The sequence below is a fragment of the Chrysemys picta genome, chromosome 19 (genome assembly GCF_011386835.1).
Source record: "Chrysemys picta bellii isolate R12L10 chromosome 19, ASM1138683v2, whole genome shotgun sequence".
NCBI lineage: Eukaryota > Metazoa > Chordata > Testudines > Emydidae > Chrysemys > Chrysemys picta.
In genome coordinates this window covers 8,157,023-8,178,139 of record NC_088809.1, presented here as the reverse complement: position 1 = coordinate 8,178,139, position 21,117 = coordinate 8,157,023, and the positions used below count along the sequence as shown (strand labels likewise).

General features: G+C 40.0%; 1 protein-coding gene across 5 annotated transcripts; it reads right to left on the bottom strand.

The window, feature by feature from the left end:
* Positions 1-1,876: 1,876 nt before the first annotated feature.
* VEZF1 (vascular endothelial zinc finger 1) lies at positions 1,877-17,187 on the bottom strand. Of its 5 annotated transcripts, none has more exons than XM_005298861.5 (7): positions 17,003-17,187; positions 10,270-10,967; positions 9,440-9,503; positions 8,228-8,411; positions 6,421-6,564; positions 4,097-4,141; positions 1,877-3,782 (listed from the first exon to the last, which is right to left on the bottom strand). In XM_005298861.5, exons 1-7 carry the CDS (start codon positions 17,033-17,035, stop codon positions 3,355-3,357), a joined length of 1,596 nt encoding a protein of 531 aa, XP_005298918.1. In that variant the 5' UTR covers positions 17,036-17,187; the 3' UTR covers positions 1,877-3,354. The 5 variants fall into 5 exon arrangements, with proteins under 5 accessions (XP_005298918.1, XP_023955460.1, XP_005298917.1 ...); XM_024099692.3 differs by having other exon boundaries at positions 10,162-10,967; positions 17,003-17,177; XM_005298860.5 differs by having other exon boundaries at positions 10,249-10,967; positions 17,003-17,177.
* Between the last annotated feature and the right edge of the window lie 3,930 nt (positions 17,188-21,117).

Below are 21,117 nucleotides of genomic sequence, written 5' to 3'. Positions count from 1 at the left end.
GTGAAATCCTGGCCCCACTGAAGTCAATGGGAGTTTTAACACAGACTTCAGCGGAGCCTGGATTTCACAGAAAGTTTGCAAGGGATAAAAAAAACCTCATGCTTCAGGGTTAGTCACTCTCTCACAATCACAATTAGGAGGCAGATTATCCCCTATCTGCCTACTGCATAGCTCTTGCACCTTCCTCTGAGGCATGGGGAGTGCTAACTACTTTAGAAACAAGATATTGGCTTAGATAAGCCAAGGGCATTATTTAGCATAACAATTCCTTAATTCCTAACTAGTCTAAATATAAACTGTATAGAAATTTTAACTCAAGAGAACAAATCTAGATGGCTGCTCCAGATTAACAATTTCCTCTGTGCCTTTGTCATTTAAAATAAAGTTAGACCAGCAGTGAAATGGCTCAAGTTGCCCCATAAGCCATCCATCCATAGTACATCACATATTTACAGTGGCTGACCTTGTTATCTTTCTATACTTTAGATGAACTGATTTGGTTAAAGGTAGGATGCAATACATGAAGTGTAATTAGTTAACTTTATTTCAAACTACTTTTGATAAATTATTCTGTGAGATGGCCATACAAGTAAAATTGTCAGAATAGGGACAGTGGAGGAGCACACCTTAGGAGAACAATTTGTATTCAGTAAAAATCAAATGGTTTACCCAATTAAGAATGAGACAGGTTGAAGATTAGTTAATGCAGCCTTTTAGATCAGGTAACTTTGAGCTGAGCCAGTTAAAATAAAAAAGGGAAAGACAATACCCTTTGCCTCTTCAGGTGTACTTTCTGCTAAGAGCAGTATGGTTAGTGGTTTCAGAATTATTCAAGAAACATCCATTCTCTAGCACAATGGGGAATTTCCTTATATGTGTTTAATGAGTTTGTTCCTCTGTAAGAACTGAAATGTGACTGTCAGGGCACAGAAGCGGACTGAAAGATTCATTCTGAATATTACCTTAATTGACAACATACAATGAAGTCTCACAGTTGTTTATTATATAATTAATTCATAACCATTTCTAGTACACATTTCCATATTGTTTAATGCTTTTATTTTTTTTAAGCTCAGGGACTCCCAAACTTCACCCAACTGAGAGTCACAGTAGCAGCTTGCCAGGTGCTAGAAGGCTGTACCTAGTTTGTAAAAATGGTGCAAGTTGATATCACTTTCATCTGTAATACAGAGGTGTAGGGCTTGGAGACTACATATCCCAGCATGCAATCCTTGATCACAATTAGGCTGCTAAGGAGAGACAGTGACAGATTTTGCTGGGCTGCATTTGATTACATGCCTCACTTTGGCCACATCAGTTTAACTCATGTAGCTGTCTGCATGCAATGCTCTACTGTAGAAAACAAAGATCTTTGTACTGTTGGAGTAAAAACAGTGGTAACAAAGTCATAGCTACATATTCTTCTCTACATTTTTGTTTATTGAGACAAACTAATTAAAAGGCACAAACATAGGGCATATGTTTACATGGACATTATAACAAACATATACATTAAAAGTGTAGGAATGTGTTTCCTTTCTGCTAAACAGAAAGTTCCTAAGCTTTTATATATACAAAAGTTGTACAATTTGATGTCCTAAAGTACAAAAGATCATTTATAAAATTATTTTACACTAAGTTCTATTTTTTTGTTTTACTATGTAGTCCAAGCCCCTAGAACGATTTCGCATAATGAAACAGATACCTGTCACCTGACCTAGAAATCTGGTATTTGCTGCTTGTACTGACATGGCAGGGTATCAACGGAAGCAGTCCATTTTGACTAGTCAATCCTGCTAGGATTCTGTAAGATGTGTACACACTAATCTCCATTGCTTTCAACTTCATTAAGATAAAAACAGCTCGACGCTTTACATTTTTCTTTTTCTTTTCTTTTCTTTTTTTTTTTTTTTAAACGTAGAGTCTTGGTTTTAGGGTGTCTTTTTTAAACAAAGTTTTAAAAACGTGAATATGTGACATGATAGTCTAAAAAGTATATCTGTTTCCCTATATTTTGCTTTCTACTTTATGTACAGATAAACAGTCTAAGAAATAAAAAGCACATGTAGTTTCAACATGTGTAACCATTTGTGGAGTACTTCTGGGCTGGACAGCTCAGACTGTCATGCCACAAACACCACAAATTGATAGAAATGTGTTAACACAATAGAAGAATAAAGTAAAAATGATGATGTTTGAAAATATTTACAAAGTTGAACAGATCTGCACAACACTTGATTAAGAAATACGGGAGAAATTAAAGACGCTCTTGGCTTGTCCTGAAGGGTCATCCTACCTAGTTAGTGGTTAGAATAAAAACTGTATACAATTTAATATAAGACAAAAACTTCTAGTGAACAACTAACACGTCTGTCCCCTGCTGCAACATCAACAGGTTCTGATTGGGAGAGAGAGGGCATATACATCACACCCCAGCGCTTCCAGAGTCTTCCAGCTTAAAGCAATATTTTATAAGATTCAAAGCATCCTTTTGCTCCTAGATAAGAGTCCCAAGGGTTTTGACTGTTTAGAGACCATGTTTACACACATTTCAACTCCTCTTCTGTCAGCCATGGCTGTTTCTTACCAAACATTAACAGTTTAAAAAAAAAAAAAAAAAAGTTGACTACAATGCTACATTTCCTTAGGGTAATATTTTGGGTAATATTTACATCTCCAAATATCAGGTCACAATCCCTATTATATGTTGAAGTTAGAATGATAAGTTATCATATGCTTTGCATATCAGAGCTGGTATCACCTTTCCCATAGGGAATGCTGCCTGAAATTACCATATTCCCAAAGGTAAAATGCATATTTTCTCCAAAATGCATTAAAAAATGACAACATTGTAATGCATTTACTCATAAAAAAACATTAACACAGACAAAGATACTACACTAGCTCTGAATCAGTGGATTTAGAACTGGCAAGTTAAAATTAGCCATCCACCCTGTCAAGCATATGGAGGGGTCTTTGCTAGTGTTTGGATTAAAATCATTTGCTAGTTTATAATTTCTGGGATAAAACAGTAATGCTGATTTTTAATGACTGGTTTTTAAACTGTGGCAAGTAACCACCTGTCCTATTTCAACATCATCATAGTCAGCTAACGGTAAAACTTGCTTTAAACAAAGTGATAAATTACAAACTCTAGTTTGAACACGATGAGCCAAATCAACAGGGAAAGATGCTATTAGGGTCTTTCACTGGTGCACATTAAGCCAGTTATTTAGTTTGACTTTATTATTACATTATTAACATTATTATTATTATTATTATTATTAACAACAACTAAAAAACCTGCTGGTAAGGATTCAGTTTTAATCCCCTTTAATACTGTTTACAGATTCTTTACCAAGGAGGAGACGTGGGCAAGGCTTGAGGCAGGAAAGGCATGCTCTCTACCGGTCTCATTGCTATATTTAATGGACCTGCTAACGTCATTGGTGTTTGGAGATTCATAGGAGATGTTATAGTGACTGGATGTGCTATATTCACTGGAGCAGTTACTGGGGTAGGTAAATTGACTGGTGTTGTGAGCGTTAATGGAGATGTCATGGATAATGGACTTGTTATAGTTACAGGATGCCCTAGGTTCATCGGACTGGATATATTAACTGCACTTGATACATTTACTGGACTTCTCATGCTCATTGCAGCTGCCACTGTGACTGGGTTTGTGATAGTCCCAGAAGCCACAGAGGACGTTATATTGAATGGAGTAGTAAGAGTCACAGGCGTAGTAGCAGCAGTGGAGGTTTGGCACAAGTTAGCAGCTTCTAAAAATGAGACATAAAAAGACAAAAAGTTTTAACACATAAAAAAACATGGACAAGATTTAAAAAAAAAAAAAAACAAGAACAAATTCTGGAATAACTTACTAATATTTTCTAAAGAAAATTAACTGTTAACATTCTACAGCCTACAATAAATATAACTTTCATGCAGCTCATTTGAATTCAAAATTCTTTCCTGAGAAGTCAAGTGAGGTTGTCTTATAAAGAGGGTTTTGATGTTCACAAAAACAGTATTGTACAAATCAGAAAAATCCTCTCAAGAGGAACATTATAAGTAGAGAAGAGAGTGTACATACCGAATGGTACGTACTCTATAGCCTTCTCAAAGGTGAATTGACATTCTGTGAAGGTTTTAAAAAGTCATTATTAGGGACTGATAAGCAAAGCTAATTTCAATGTTTACCTGCTTATTTCAGTCTTAATTATTTCCGCTAAATTGTTCCACTGATCGTGGTAAGTTTATCTTAGCAATTTTCAAGTATACCCAGTCAGTAGATCTTATAACCCCCATTATCTCCTCAGCTTTTACATTAACTACAATTCCACACCAATATTTTACTTTGTTTTGCAACAGAGACTATGGCTGAACAGGCAAGAACCAAGAGGACCCTGCCCTGAGATGGAGGATCCTGGGTCTGTTCCCAGTTGGGTCTAGCAAGGGCTGGACACTTTGTGGAGAAGATACAGCCAGGCTCCATGGAAGAGGCAGATGACTCCATTAGATATCAGCACCACCTGCTGGTTAGCCATAGAACAACGCTCCAAAAACAGAAGCGGGTTGGTGGACGCGGATAAAAGAAAGGGATGACTGCTAAAGAAACCGAAAAAATATATTCCATATCAATGTTATGGCATTTTTTAAAATGTGCCTTGCTTCACATTTGTAGAGTAGGACACTAAGCTCAGTCTATATCCATATTTCAAGAAGTAAACTAAGAGCCAAGAGTCCACCCTTGCCATGCAGGCTATTCAAATGTATTAAGAGAGTGTTTTCTTTTACATTAGCCCCATTTGAGGGTCACTGTTGATTGTTCAGGGTCAATAATCAGGTTCAGAGGGGGAAAAAAGTGTGTGTGGGGGGATTTAAAACAATTATAACAACAAATACCTGAAATTAAATAAACTGTTCAATTTAAAAATTCCCCTGTGGTATTGCAAAACCAACACAACATGTGGTGCTAATTAATGAGAACCAGCATGAAAAGGACCATGAACAAGAATGGAACTGACTGGTCTAGTTTCGTCTTCCAAACAGAGTGATTTCTTTAGCCATGACACCCTCCCATCCTCTCCCCAGATATCAGGGGTGCTCTTCGAGCGCCACAGGTTTCACTAAACAGTATCAGTTTGACTCTTATTGAAAAACTTGGCACAATACTTTTCCCACCCCCACCTCAGTGCCCCTCACCCTCTTTTTAATATAATTGTTTTTGTAAAAAGCACTTTGACAGATACATATGGTAAGAAAGAAGGAAGTAGAAACAAGATATAGAAGAGAAGGAGTAGAACAAGCCTCACTCTGGTTTTCCTAAGTCTTTCATCCCTATAGCATTGGAGCACTAACCAGGTAAATTCTAATAGTTTTCAGTTATCACTGTTTATAAGAAAAAAGGTTAGGCTGTTTCTAAACAACCTATCATTGAATTAGAAAAATCTTTGTGGCAGCAACAATCAGAAAGGGAGCTAGCTGCCTTGTCCAGAAAAAGAGGACTGGAATAACTGATAGAATATGGAGGAATTGTGAGGAGCTTGAGGGGAAAGATGGGTGGAGAATATTTATTGTTCAAAATTAAGAGTTAATTAAAAGGAATAAATAGACAGCAGGAATTCATCATAAAACATTTAATCAGAGGGAGCCACATGACAGAAATTAGAAACCAAAGGGTTGTGAAAAGAATAAACTAGAGGTAACTGGAGATTTCAAACTACACTCCAAATGAGACACTAAACTGAAGCAATCTATTCCTTACACAGCAGGCACAGTGAACAACAAAAGGGCACTATTCAACTTTCAATACAATAGGATAGGTAGAGGTGAGCAGTATCTTGGCAATAGTGACTATAATCTAGTGAATTTTGTAATTAGAAGGACACCAAGCAATGGAAAAAAAGGGAGTATGAATTTCACCAGACTTTGGACAAATACAGTTATGTGATGGGTACAAGTGAATGAAATAAAATGGGAAAGAAGAACAGGGATATGAAGAGGGGATATGAAAAGTGTTTAAACGGAAACTGATGTCTACACAAAAAACGTGTATGTGTGAGATCTAACAACTGGTTGATGTTTTAAACAAGGTCCAGAAATCACACAGAAATCAAAGGCCAAACTCTGCCTTTGAGTACAGGCACAGCTCCCATTAACTGCAAAAGGAGGCTTATGTGCACATTCAAGGGCAGAATCTGATTGAAGATAAGTAGTAAAGAAGATCATTTAAGTGAATGTTACATAAGGTTATCACCGATTTTTTTTTTAGCTTTTATTTTTATGACCAAGAATTAATTTTCATGTGTCAATTTTTGCCATTTCACATTCTCTCTAACATTTTTTTTGTAAAACAGATTAGAGTTTAAAAAAAACAAGTAAATCAATATAATAGATTATGTTATTTTGTTTTACCTTTCTTCCTTGCTTTGACCGCTTCTTCCCATAATCTCAGTGTCTCTACCTGCTTTCCAGGCCAGTTTGTTACATGTTGTTGTTGTTGTTGCTGCTGCTGCTGTTGCTGCTGCTTCTGGTTGCTGGTCTCCTCACTCATGCATGCTACGCCAGTCAAGTAAAAACACACACAAATTCACCTTGGAAATGTATGCTCCTTTCTACTGAAAGGATGAAGGCTTTTGTTTAAGTTAAAAACATGTTCAGAATCTTGAAAAGAGAAAGATAGTGTTTAAAAACATTTAATTAGTGCTGTATTTCAGTAAAATTACCTCTCTAAGATCTAGAGAAGTACAAACTATCAACTGCCTGATTTCTCTTTCAGAGTGAGTGACATCTCAAGGATGATAAACAAAGAGAATGAAATACAGGACTTTAAAATGAAATGGCTTCTATGGTACTCATACAGATCAAATTCCCAGAGATCTCAAGGAGGCAGCCGAGTCAAGTTATGTGAAAACACAGCACTAATTACTTAAAAAAAAAAAGACCTCTCACCCCTTCTTGAAATCAAAATTAAAAACATTTTTAGTTCACCTTCACATCAGAAAATAGCTATTTACTCCCTGGCCACATTGCTGCTCCTGCCACTTTCATCTCTGCCTTTTGTGAGTCCCATAATACCTCCCGCGAGCTGTTTAGGGTCACTGAACTGACAATGAAAGGCAGAGTAGTTGGTACTGTGGGAACGAGGACAGACTCCAACAACCCCTACTCCAAAAATAATTCACATTTTAATTTTATTTTCCACATCCAATTCAGTAAATATCTTTCACGCTTACTAGATATTCCAACTGTCCTCAAACTTCTGGGAATAAAAGAACACATTAAATATGAACTAAAAGGCAAAACACTGTTTGAATGTTTTAAGGATGGAATTTTCAAAAGAACCTAGAAGGGTTAGGCACCCAACTCCTTTAGACTCCTTTGAAAATCCCAGCCTAAATCACCAACATGATGTGTAGATTTAAATTTCATATACTTTTGAGAGAGCAAGCCAGTCTCTCCTTCACTTACTTGCCACTCCAAAGTTCAGGATTCAACATTTCTGCTGAGGATATTCACAGATTTTAAGGCCAGAATTACAATCGTCTAGTCTGATCTCCTGTACATCACAGGCCAAATATCACCAATGCCCAAAACGCATCAGGCAATGCAGGAAAATGCTTTGCTTGAAGTGCTTGTTTTGTCCAATGCTTCAAGGAAAAAACACTGACAGCCTTGATCCAAAGCTCATGGAAATCAGTGGGAGACTTTGGCTTCACTGAGATTTGATCAAGCTCGAAATCCTGAACAGAAGACTTGCCAAGTTTTCAAATATTTTGCTATAAAAGGCAAATGTGTCATTTTTAAATCTACACACATTCTGTTACTGATTTAAACTCCTGGACACTCTCTCCCGCCCACCCTTTTGATTTATTTATTTTTTTGCGGTTAAGGAAGTAATTCAGGATATATCCAATTGTACTCATAAGTTGAAAGACAAAGATATTAGGATCTTCATACTTAAAAGTGAAGAACTATTTTCTCTCACTTCAGGGCATTCCTCTAAGAGATAAGACAATATTCCTAGTTCCAGACCAGTTCCACATACCCCTGATCTGAAGTTTTTCATGAAGAATCCATTTTCAAAGATCTATTTTCTGATAGATGCAAACACCTAAACTGAGTCACAGGTGTATTTTACATTTTAAGAAAGTCAAAGGCAACTTATGTTGCAAAATGTTTAGAATACATTTACTGAAGTGTTTTTAAAACGTTCACCTACTTTTACTGATGCCTTGTTTACAGGTATTACAGTTGATACTTTGGCTCTGCCCATGTGTCTTTAAGTGGCTGGTGATATACGCTGCACTCAGAAGTTTACCACAGATATTACACGATACCTTTCCTTCATGGCGCACCATGTGTGTCCGCAGTCTGTCTTTGGTGGCAAAGGCAGCAGTGCATGTCTAGATGAAGGACAACAGCATTTTTTAAGTGTAGACCATCTTATTCCACTGGGGACCACATGGCCCATTTAAAAGTATATTTTATTTTCTAGGTGCTACCGTACCTTAGGCATGTTGACAAACCTTTTGATTTTACATGGATTTACAGTGAAGCCTATCTCAAGCTACCACTTAAGAGACGGAACATAATCTAATTGCTTAATGGAAATGGTCTTCTGATAAGTGTGGAACAGAAGAATACTCTATACTACTGGGCCTACTTCGGAGCAATTTCTTAAAATAAAAGATTGTCTTGGATACCTAAGTGATAGATGGTTTATAAATACCTACAGTAGACAAGGGTGGTCTCTTATACAGGCTTCACTGTATATTTCTGGTTATGATTATTTTTTATTACTCAGTTTAGTTCCAATCCAAAAATCAGGAAAGGGAAAACAAAGCATTTCTTTAGAGCTATTCTTTTAATTCAAAGCATTTACTTATAATATGATGAGTCACTAGAGACAGGTTGGAACGTGCATGGATGATTCCAAGCGAAACCATAGAAGAGTTGATTGTTCAACACTAGTCAAGTTCTGCCTCTTGTTTTTAATCTTCAACTTACTTTCACCATGACAATTTCCTTTCAATTTCAAGCAAAATACTCTATTTTCATAACCACCTTTGCCTATAAGCATTGCTAAACAAATCCTACACATTACTTCAGCAATCAATGTCAATTTGAGGATTTAGTCACACTGTTTTTAAAGGCAAACTTGACAAACAATAGGGTTTTGGGAATATTCTTCAAGGAGCAAATAAGCCTCTAATCTTACAAATGGTAGGCACACCATCATCTTAAGCTGCTTCTACACTGGTATCCTAACTACAACACCAACTAACTACAAGCAGCGTGGACAGAGCTATATTCCAAACCTTGCATTCAAGGGAACTAGGTAAATCAACACAGTCCTTGGTGAAATACTCAGTTGACATTGACTAACTGTACAATAAAACTTATGCTGTTAATAAATCATGTTAACCCTTACTTGGCATTTGAAGGGTCTCTCTGTCGAGTGAACGTGTTTGACATGACAGCTTAAGTGATCAGGCCTGTGAAAGAACAGAGGTACAGAACAGAACATGTACCATTACAAATAGACGGCAAGGATTCTTCGGCGAGCAGCACTGAACATTGCATTGATTGCCATTTGCAGCCCACCTCCCTTTCAAGGACAAAAAAATCTCCCCTTACCTATAAAACAACCCGCTGCTAGAATAATGCAAAAATGATTACACTAGGACCCAGCCAGCAAAGTTTAAAACTCAGCCATGTGTCTATTATACACCTGGAAGTGCTACAGTTAGTGAATTTTTAGTACTTGTAAAAAGGAGTTGCATTAACAGTCCTAGAGACTGACGTTCGCTCTAGTCACAGAACAGATACAGCACAGCCAGCAGCAATGCAAGCTCCCCCACACTGCTCTGCCAATGAACCTCAATCTTGATCTGGAAGGGGTTATGTTAAAGGCAAGATGACAGATCAGTCTCCATGCCCCATTCAATCTTTGACCCCTACAAAGACTGCTAACAAGGGGTCCAGCTAGCACCAATGGTGATGCGGACACCTTTCCACTGTGACCTGGATTGAGGCCATCAGGTCATTTCAGAACATTGAATAACCATAAAACAGTGACAACTTTTAGTCATGATCAAATAGTCTTAGATTGAGACCCACACCCTAAGTAAACAAGGCTCTTTATCCCCTCACCAATCTTCTAAGATGTCTGGTTCTCCTAGCCCCTTGCTATGATAGTTTAACCCTTCTTGATTACGAAAAGCCAATACTTGAGCTCGCCTGGGATTTTCTACATGGTACCTCGAGAAGCCTTTTCCACAAACACCACAGGTGTATGGTTTGGTGATGCCACCTTCATGAGACCTCACATGATAGGTCATGCGGTCCTTCCTCTTGAAGCGCTGATTACAAATTGGACATTCAAAAGGTTTTTCATCTGAGTGGGATAGCTTATGCCGGTTGAGGTGGTACACATCCCGGAAGGCTTTTCCGCACATCTCACAAGCATGGTTCTTCTTAACAGGCTTGCTGGGCTTCTTCACCGTCTGAGTCACAGCCATGGCTGTTGCACCAGCACTACTGCTGGGGTTGGTGGCAGAGGAAGATGTAGTGACCGTTGACAGGATGCCTGCGATAGTTGAAACCAATGAAGTTCGGCTGTTGTCGCCAGCAATAGTTGAGATTAGGGGCACCATTGTGGTGGGAGTTTTCTTTGGCCGTGACACTAACTTTATCCCTGTGTGGCAGGACTCATGGCGCCTCAAATGGTAGCTGTCCCTGAAAGCTTTGCTGCAGTAGGTGCATACAAAGGAGGTTTTAGGTTTTTCCTTTTTAATCCCAACAATAGCATCTTTTAATGTTTCTGGTGCAGGCTGAGGTTTCTGGGTTATTGGTAAGGGTAGAATCGGCTTCTGATCAGGTGGCTCAACAGCGGAGCTCAGGAGGGGCAGCAAACTGTTCTGTGCTGCCTGCTGTTGGTGATGTGAGGCTTCATGTGCCTAAAATCAAACATTCACACTTCAGAATTTCTGTTGGAGGGCGCTCGCTTTGACATGCTGAGAACATTTACAGGCAAAGGAAAGCAAATTTTAGACCAAAAAGTCACTGAACTAACAAGTGCAAGAAATTATACAAGTCTCACTACAATGGTTTCCTGATTGGATAAACCACTTACATTTAAATCCATGTGTTATGCACAGACTCTGCAGTACATAGGTGTAGGAAAGTGCAAATCACATGAAACAATTTTTAAATATCCTGAGGGCAACATTTCTTATAGCAAATTACCAGGTATTCGTCAGGCCTTTTAACATATTGCTTGATTTCTATCTCAATGACACTCCCTACATAAAAGTGATCATATGGAGAATATACCAGATCTGTGATGGCAGACTAAGGATGTACTGAAGGGGTTGACCAATGTGCCAGACAAGTGTTAACATCAGCCTGGTGGATGGTTACATTTAAAAACCCTGTAAAAATTAAACTGCAGCCACAGTGAACCAGGAAGAAATGAGGCATCTTACTTGAATCCCTCTCTTTGCACTACTTTGTCAGTGCTGGAACTGCATTTAAAAATTTGTTTCAAGAACTGTTACATGCTAGATTTATAGTTATATATTTAATGGTTTCCCATGGCATTAACACAATGACTAAGATGCTCTATGGTGCTCTTTGTTTATGGAAACTGATGAGAATAAAGACAAGTTTATTTTCTCTTTATCACCAAGTCTTTCACAAAAGAGAGAGGGGCTAGTCAATAAGCACTGGTAGGAATCTGGTGATTTCTGGAGCATCGACTTGCAACAGAAGTTATTCTTAAAACAAAACAAAAAAATGTAACTGATAAATGCTGACAAACCTGGACTGCTGCATCTCTGAGGGCAGCACTAGAAAAATCTCTGCTATCATACCACAATGAACATCCCTCTACTTACCAGTACCCTCTCCTACCTGAGGCTGGTAGCAGACATGGTGCAGGGTGTTTATATTGGACAACTTGTACTTCTGTAATTAAATTTAAAAACGGATCTAGTTAAACTGGTGCAAAGCCCTACTAAAGACACTCAAACTGGTTTAAACCATGCTTAACATTATTTAGCTTAAAGTAACATTAAGCCAAATAATTATAAGCATGATTTAAATCAGTTTAAGGGTATCTATAGTAGGGCTTTGCACCAGTATAACTAGATCAGTTATAAAATCGATTTAGTTACAGCAGTGCAACAAAACAGGCCTGTGGCATGAAACTGATTTTATTTAAACTTGTATTTTTATTAATGCCACATCTTTCCAAAACTACTCCTCTGTGCTTTCCTTTATTAAGTGATATGTACCTCATTTTACGTGGTCTTGCCACATTTGGGACTTTGCAGGTTGACTAAAACTAGGTAATGATTTGGAGCCTACAGGACTGTCAGCTTTCATTTTGAATCAGGATTGTACCATTATTAAGCACATTCAAATTCATATCCTTTCAGCTTTACCCAATAGCCAATTGCTTAAAGCCCTTTGAAGACTTTACTATTTACAGAAGCAATCTGTGACTTTCTATTTTGGTGGCATCCAAGCCTTCCTTCTTTTACCTCTACAGCACATCAATAACCAGAAGCAATGACTACAATATTAAGTACATCTAAGTAGGAGTTTTAAGACTTCCATGCAACACTACATTCATTCAGGATGCTCATGTACTCACTTTGTCTTCCCATATTCACAAACCCTGAAACTTCAGACCATAATGGTGTTCTTTGAAAATGGGTTGAAAGTGCACACAAGTCTTAGCCCATGTGGATGAGAATGCCCGCTCTGCAACACTCCTATACTATTTGGTGGGAGACTAGTTCACAGCTTAGCTCAAGCTGTTCTGTGTGAAAGTCCATGGCATTACTTGCTTTGATTACTACAAGCAGTTAGGGTGACTGGTCCACCTCCCTGTACTTTTTAGGTCTATTCAGAAACTTTGGATGCAACAAATATGTTGAGTGTTACCAGGCTAAGTGTGGACATACCAAGGTGCCTCAGTTAAACCCTAAACACGCATTCTTGAAGATGGGAGAAAGGGCATTCTTGGAAAATGGTGCAAGTGTGGAACTCCCTCAGAGCCTGAGTTTACTAACAGAGCACTGGTTCTCAACCAGGGGCACACAGAGGTCTTCCAGGGGTATCTCAACTCATCTAGATATTTGCCCAGTTTTATAACAGGCTACATAAAAAGCACTAGTGAAGTCAGTTCAGGCTAAAATTTCATAAAGACAATGTCTTGTTTATTCTGCTCCATAAGCTATACACTGAACTGCAAGTACAATATTTATAGTCCAATTTATTTATTTTATAATTATCTGGTAAAAATTAGAAAGTCAGCAATTTTTCAGTAATAGTGTGTTGTGACACTTCTGTATTTTTATGTCTGATTTTGTAAGCAAGTAGTTTTTAACTGAGGTGAAACTTGGGGGTTGGCAAAACAAATCAGACTCCTGAAAGGGGTACAGTAGTCTGGAAAGGTTGACAGCCACTGACTTAGAGCACAGCATGAGGCTCATTTTTCCCATCAAGCTTTTGCATGACCTAAGTGATATTTTGTATTATTTTACTTTCTCCTGTTTTATAAACTGATGCTTTCTGATGTGTAATACATACAGATGCCGAAATGGGTACAATATAAAACACAAGTTCAAGAACATTTCATGTACTGATAACAGTACAATTTTAATTTTTTTTTTCCAGTTGCCTTTGCACAAGATTTAAAAATCTTGGTCAACAGAATCAGACACTTAATTGGAGCTTTCTGTTCAGAGCCTTTTCCAGTCAGGCCATAGTAAATGTGTTTTCACACAGAGTACAAGTGGTTAATATCCTAAGATAGCTCAAGATATACAATTTCAAAGGGAGAGCTAGCAGATCGGATAATAGGGAGTCCAAATCCTTTGGACAAGGTTCAAACTTATGCAGTCTAAGGACATTTTTAAGCCTTAAAGAACCATTAGCACTGCAAGGTAATACAATTATTTCTGTTGTACCAGTATAAATGTCTGACATGAAACAATGTATTCATAAGGCTGTCTGCTATGAAACCATCTCTTATATAAAGCTGCTTACCTTGGCTCTCAGATACTCCACCGTTATTACCAATATTGCCTTTTTAACAAAACCTGTCTGCAACAAGCAGCATTCCTCAGTTTCCAAGGATTCTCTATATTAAGCTTTCTAAAGAGGGATCAGGCTGTATTTTTTCCCCTTGCTGTTATAAGAGGGAATGCACACAATGAAACAGCACCTGCTGCTTGCCTTTTGCAAGTCATATTTATTCACTGTTTTACTTTACTTAGCATTAATGTCAAGTCAACATTTATGATGTTTTGATTGCCTGGAAAAAAAGTCTTCCATGCAAAATATAGCATTTCTCTCACTAAGCAAACTTTCATTCCAGGAGGATAGCAAACAAAATAAAAACTGTATTTCATGACCCAAGGTGATAGGATGTGGCATTGTGAACTTCCAGTGCCAGAGGCTAAGAGATTTTTGCACTGGAGCCTTCATGTCAGAACAGCAAATTAGCATCAGTGAGTCATATCTTGAATGCCCTGTTTGAGGGATGATTTCTCCTAACATTAACAGATACAACTTTCACTTTCCAGGCGGGTACAAAGTGGTTTTCAAAATATGCATGTGCTAGAACACTAATAAAAAAAAAAAAAAAAAATGAACTGAAGTTGCTTATTCAGTATAATCTACATTTCAAAAGGTAAAATTAATCAAGGTAACACCTAAACATGATCAATATCTTTATTATGAAAGGGGAATAAAAATTCACTGTACACATTTAATTGCCATTAAAACTAAAATTAAGACATTTAATAATTTCCCCAACACCAACTGGCTAAGAATTACAGTTATCCACACAGGGTTTTAAATATTCCCTTTAATTATTTAAAAAATTCCTCTACAGATGTCACAATTGAAAACCATGTGAAGTAAACATTGCCTCTCTATATTATCAGCACAGTATTTGATATTTAACAGTTACCAAACAAAAATAAAGGTGCAGATTTGTTAAATGGATTTTAAATTATGAGCCTATTAATGATCTGTTCTTGTTTTGGTGGGATGGGGTAGTAACAAGAAGATACTACTTATAACTTCCCCAATCACCACTATGTTTAGGTACATTAGGATAAACAGTATTGTAAAGCATTTGTTTTATAAAAAATGACTCAAGACCTACTAAACAGTCATTACAAGGTTTTAAAGCTTTATTATCTGGAAGGACAGAAGAGGAAGGAATTTCCATGTCACATCTTTACAAAGATGCTCACTAGTTATGCACCATTAATTATATTTTTTGAGAAGGTAAACTGCTGAATCCTTAATCAAATGAAGAAATACCTACCACAAAAACAAACTAAAAAGTTTGATGTCAGTATTTCAAAAGTACATTGCACTTACAACAAAAAAAAACACAACGAAGCAACTAAATTAATGATGCTTAATATCTGTGAAAAGACAGAGCCATAAAATAAACTATAAGACTCCACACTAAGATTAGTTGTTCTTGAAAATACATTTAAAGATAGAGTGCAGTATATTGAGGAGAGACAGAATAACTACTAACTCAAGAAAGGGAGGTGGCCCTAGAATGAGAGAACTTTACTAAGAAGTTTATCTATGTTCAAATCACAACTGCCCACTAGAGTGAGAAAAATTATAAATCCTTATCCAAACTGCATGTGTCATCACTGGCACTTATATGGAACTATATCTTATAGTATCAGATCTGTTGTACAAATGAATACAAAAAGATTTAATACGAAATAAGAGTTCGTATATACAGTTTGAATTTGCAATAGCTCTGACTGTTAGATTTGTTTTCTTCTTAAGAGAACATTCTAAGCGTGTTTTCAGAGGCAGAGCACCCAAGTGAGTGACTCATCTCTTAGTCCTTGCAAGACTATTATTTTTCCTTTAAAAAGAAACGTTGCATTCTCTTTACAGATTTATTCATTCCATTCAGGTTTTCAAGCAAATGTCATGTTTTTGTTGTTTTAAAAAAAACCCAGCCAGGACAAGGAGTAAGCAAGAGGTCCAGGTTTGTAATTTTCAAGGTAAAATAATCCTCTTTGCACAAGGTGATGTGTGTGGCTTTTTTTTTTCCCTCGGGGGGAGGGGGGACTGCAATTACATATTTCACATTTTCAAGCTACAAAGTGGCAGAAGGTTTTAGAAAAGAAGCCAGTGAGTGAAGGATCCAGGTTATAGTTCACAAACACGAGAGCAAGAGAGTTTTGGGGTATTTTACAGTTTCCTTTTCGGTATTATACAAACTTTGTATTGTATTTTTGAGCATTAGGGCTGTCTTGAAGACAGACAAAACCAGTGACTCAGTTTGCAAGTGGAGGGATTACTCTCCCCTTCTGTGTTTTTCCTTACTATTCTCTTCAGTACTCAGTTCTTAGGAAAATCCATCTCCCGCTCCCTATTTTAAATTAAACCCTATTTTAAATTAAGACAACATCCCTGGTCAGTCACCGAGGCCGGCTGTTTCAAGAGGGATTAATTTATTCTCTCCCATGCACAGTGTGTGCTCCACCGAGGTGGGGGTTTTTTTTTGGGGGGGGAACCCCACAATGATGATGATGATTTGCAACAAAGGATAAAAATATCGGCAAAACATTTTTACAAAAAAAAATTGGGAGGGCAACAATTTTGGGGGGAAAAAAAAACAAAAACGAGACGCCCCCCGCTCCGTCCCCATGAATGCCCTGCCGCTGCAAGGAGCGGGGGCAGGCTGCTTAGCCAGGCGCGCTATAGCCGGCCCAGCACAGCGCTATAGCGCGGGATCCCCTCTCCCCCCGCGGCTCCCCCCCTCCCCCGCCGGCCGGGGGGGGGTGGGGGGGAGAGGGAGGCCGGGCGGCCGCGCTGACTGACAGCCCACTGGCCTAGCTGGAAACCGCGCGCTGCGCTGCGGCCGCTGCCCGGGGACGGAGTGGCCCCGGCCGGTGAGGGAAGGGGGGGTCCGGCCTCCCCGCAGCCTCACCTGGAAGAGGAACGCGGTCCAGTTGGCCTCCATGGCGGGGACTTCCCGGGCCTCGGCGGCCTAGTCGGCGGCGGCGACTCCGGCTCGATCCCCCCTCCCTCCCCCGGGCCCCAGCTACATGGAGCCGACAACAAAGCGGCGGCGGCGGCGGCTCAACATGGCAGCGCCGAGCGACCGCTTCCGCTAACCTCCGGGCCGCACCACTGCGGGAGCGGGGGGGGGGCGGGAGCGGGGAGCGCCGCCCGCCCCAGCCCTGCAGAGGAGCGCGGGCGCCCCGCAGCTCGCGGGGGTGAATCCACCCGGCTTGGCACGCGGGCGTCGCGGGGGGGGACGCCGCTTCCAGCCGCTTGCCGGAGCCCAATGGCGCCCGGAGCCTGGCCCGTCCCCCCCGCGGCCCTACCAATGGGACCGTCCCAAGCTGGGGAAGCTGAGCTCGGGAGAGAAGATGGAGGAGAGAGAGGAGAGTGTCCAGGGCTGGTCACCTCCTGCCCCCCCACCCCCAGGGCATATGGGGAGGGGGAAGGAGCATCCCCTCCTCTCCCCCCCTCAAAAAACCCAGCCCTGACCCCTTCCTCCCGCTATCATAAATAGATCGGAGGGAAACAATAAACAAATCCATCATTAATTAGGAAAATGTAAAAGTTTTTTTTTGGGGGGGGGGCGAACCTGCTCCTCCCTGCAGCACCTGCACCAGCAGGTGGAGATTCTGCAGCACGCGCTTCCCAGGCATGATGTCAGCATCTTTAAAAAAATGTTTTAACTCTTAAGTAAAACCCCTTTAAAAATAGAGAAGCAGCAGGGAGAGAAAGGAGGGGGGGGCATATACAACCCTGGGCAAAGCGGCAGACAGTTTTATCCCAAATGATGGCATCCAGGGCAGCTCACGGAAATTGTGCAAGGCGTACCTGTTTCCATGTGAAACCTGCATATAATCATAAATATGTCAAAGGAGGGATGACACCAACAAGTTATGGGTGTTTTCCCCCCAACAACATCCAGACTGGCCTGTTGATGCAGTATCATGTCTGTTTCCATTCAAAACTTGGACATAATAATCATTTTTAAAAAGTGCTACACTTTTAGTTCAGCTTCTCTTCACCATCCAATGCTCCCTCTTATCTACTGAGGCCACCTGTGTCTTATTTTGAGGGCCATCTCTTATTTCGTGTTGTTAGCATCACAAAGTCCCACATCAAGCTAACAGTCTTGGGTCGGTATTTCCGCAATAATCGTTCAATTGGTTATCATCTGACACACACATGTATGCTATGGTTCCACTAATAGAACATTGTGGGTTGTGTTGCTCAAACTTCAACATGCATTTTTCATATAGCTGCATAGATACAGCCACTGGGGGTGGCTTGAAATCCCCCTTTAACTTTTTCCTCTGCAGCTGCAGATGCAATCTCCATCATGACTGCAGGGGTTCTATATTTCCATTCCTAGTCCCCCCTTTTCTTCCCAACTTCCACCCCAAGCATTTTCTTAGGATGACCACACCTTTGCAAAGCTGGTCCTTTATTTCCTCAAAAGGTAGGTGGTCTAATGCTATTTTAAAACAGGGTTGTGCCCCTTATCTGTTTTCCAGTGCAATTTCTCTGGATTATCCAAAGTCCACCCACATCCCATGAGATTTATATTTTCTTGATATATGTATTAAAGCACTTAACTTACTAGGCTCGTTTGTAGCCAAAGCATCTCTAATGCATCATCTAGATGCAAATTAATGCCACAATCCCACAACCCCTTAAGTATGTGTTCATCTTTAAATCCATGAGCAGTCACATTAACTACATACATAAGTGTTAGTAGGTTTGGGACCTAACTGTTGCATTGAGCTTACTGCTCTCTGCCTTTGCTTACTTTAGTTGCTCTTATTTGTATGCATGTTCCTTCTCTAAACAAAAGCACAGAAAGTGTAGTCGGCACCGTTACAGACATCACAGATGGCTGTTGTACATTTACAGTGTTTCCCCATTAAGTGCAGGAAATACCACAAATACAGTGGTAAAGTCAAATATTGAAGCATAGCGAATGGATTTTTTTAAAGGATACCCACTGTACGTGGCACTTTACAGAACAGGACAGTTTCCCAAGAAATTGGGAATTGAGTTGCAAAACCCTCCTGGGTTAGCCCTAGTCAATCCTCTTTACTCGGGCCAAGATCCCAGTGATTTGGAGTCTTGGGTGCACAATGAGTACAAGATCCATCAGCTTCTTGCATTCATGCTTTAGGAAGGGAGACCACAATGGGTGTATAAGAAATGCAGGCTTGTTACCACTGATTCCTTGGGAGCTTGGTCTCAGTAAGGAGGGCTCAAGAGGGCCCCAGCATAGTAGGTTTTCCATGCTATTCCCCCACCAGCAACACACACACATACACATATTGAAAACCTGTTTTTTTCTCATAAAAATTAAGTTACATATGTTTAATCCAAAGACACACAGACTTCCCTGACAGTAATATTTCACTGCTAATGTTTCACTGTTCACAATAGGGGAGGGGAGGGTATCTAGAAAGGATAGATATCTAGTCCTTAGACTGAGGGAGACCCAGGCTCTGTTCCCATCTCTGCCATTGATTTGTGGGACCTTGGGCAAATCACCTAGTTTCTGTAGTATGCTGTTTCTCTGCCCTCTGTAAAATGGAAATATTTCCCCACTTTATGCAAACATGGTGAGCTGTAACTAATTCTGTTGATTCAGTCTTGCAATTTTATCACAAAATCTGGTAATATTTGCGGTTGTTCTTAAAGACCCAGCTCCTGGAGTCAATTGATTTAATGAAAGCATAGATTCTTATGTAAAAATAGTTCCTAGACCATGTGGTTGCGGAGAAGAGCGTGAAAACATTAACCCTAAAAGGCTCAAAACTAGAAGGCAAATAAAAAGAAGCCAACATTTATTATTTAAAAAAACCCATGATTTTTAAAGCCAGTCTCTTGATATTTGGGGACTTGACTTACTTTTGACCACTTGGGGTTGATCACTGCTGTAACACTTTATTATCCTTGGACAGAAAGTGCTAGAGATGTGCGTTTTTATATTTAAAAGCCTAGTATGCTTTTTGAAAATACAAGTCTCTAAAGAGAGTAGCCCACTATGGACTCTTACAGTACAGCTTTTTTTGTCAAGACGTGGATGACTTGATCTTCTCTGGCTGGTCTGTGCTAAACAGCCTTGTTTAAGGAACACAAAATGCCAAGTGAATGCTCATTTTCACACCTAGCCTTTTCAAGCCATGAGATGCACCACTCAGGAAAGTCAAATATGCTTGGGAGCTAGAAAGGCCATTTTTAATTAATGTCCCCCCCCCCCTTTTTGTTAAAAACCAAACTGAGCACACAAGTTCTCTTCCTCTCACCCCCTCCCTTAGCAATTATCTACATGTTTACACATCATCCCTGCTGAAATAAAGCAGCAGCATGCACACCCCATAGATCTGCTACCCTGCCTTTGACTGGGGAGAAGCAGGCCCTGGTCACACTATTGCTACTGGGCTTTGCAGGGTAAGATTTCTTCCTCTCATGTCCCCCATCTGACCTGCCCCCTCACTTATTTACAGGGAGGTTTCCTCAGGCTGCGGAGTTATATATAAGCCTCTAGTGCAGGAGGGCTGGACCAATTTGTACAATGGGGGGTGCTGAATGCCATTAAACCAAACTGTAAACCCTGGATGTGATGGAAACCACTTCAAGACAGCTCCAGCACCCCCAGCTCCAGCATCGATGCTCTTGTGCCCTTGAATTATGATGATTATTTTGCAATGTGTGTTTCCATGGGACATTTAACAGCGCCCTATATGTTTAACCTGACTCCCATCCAATCTTTCCTACAAATGCTCCCCTCCCCCTTCAGGGTTAAACACACGCCAGAGAATTATCGCTTGAAGAGGCGGCGGGGAGGAGGAGGGGGGGACCCCAAACAAAACACCAATCCAGGCAGCCGCAGCTTGCCAGCCCGCTGCGTTTCCTCCTTCGCGTCTTTCAATATGCTGCACTGATTGTGTCTTCCCCGCACACACACACACACACACACACACCAGCTCGCCCACCGCCTTTCAATCCGCTGCCCCCGAAAGGAGCGGGAGGGCCGGGAGATGCTGATGGAGCAGT

Excerpts from the sequence above, each read along its gene's own strand:
- VEZF1 (XM_024099692.3), bottom strand. The coding sequence starts at position 17,035 with ATGGAGGCCAACTGGACCGCGTTCCTCTTCCAG. Across the intron at positions 9,504-10,161 it reads CCAGACATCTTAGAAGATTG|GCCTGATCACTTAAGCTGTC; the intron begins GTGAGGGGATAA and ends GTTCTTTCACAG. Across the intron at positions 3,783-4,096 it reads TATAGAGTACGTACCATTCG|AAGCTGCTAACTTGTGCCAA; the intron begins GTATGTACACTC and ends TCTCATTTTTAG.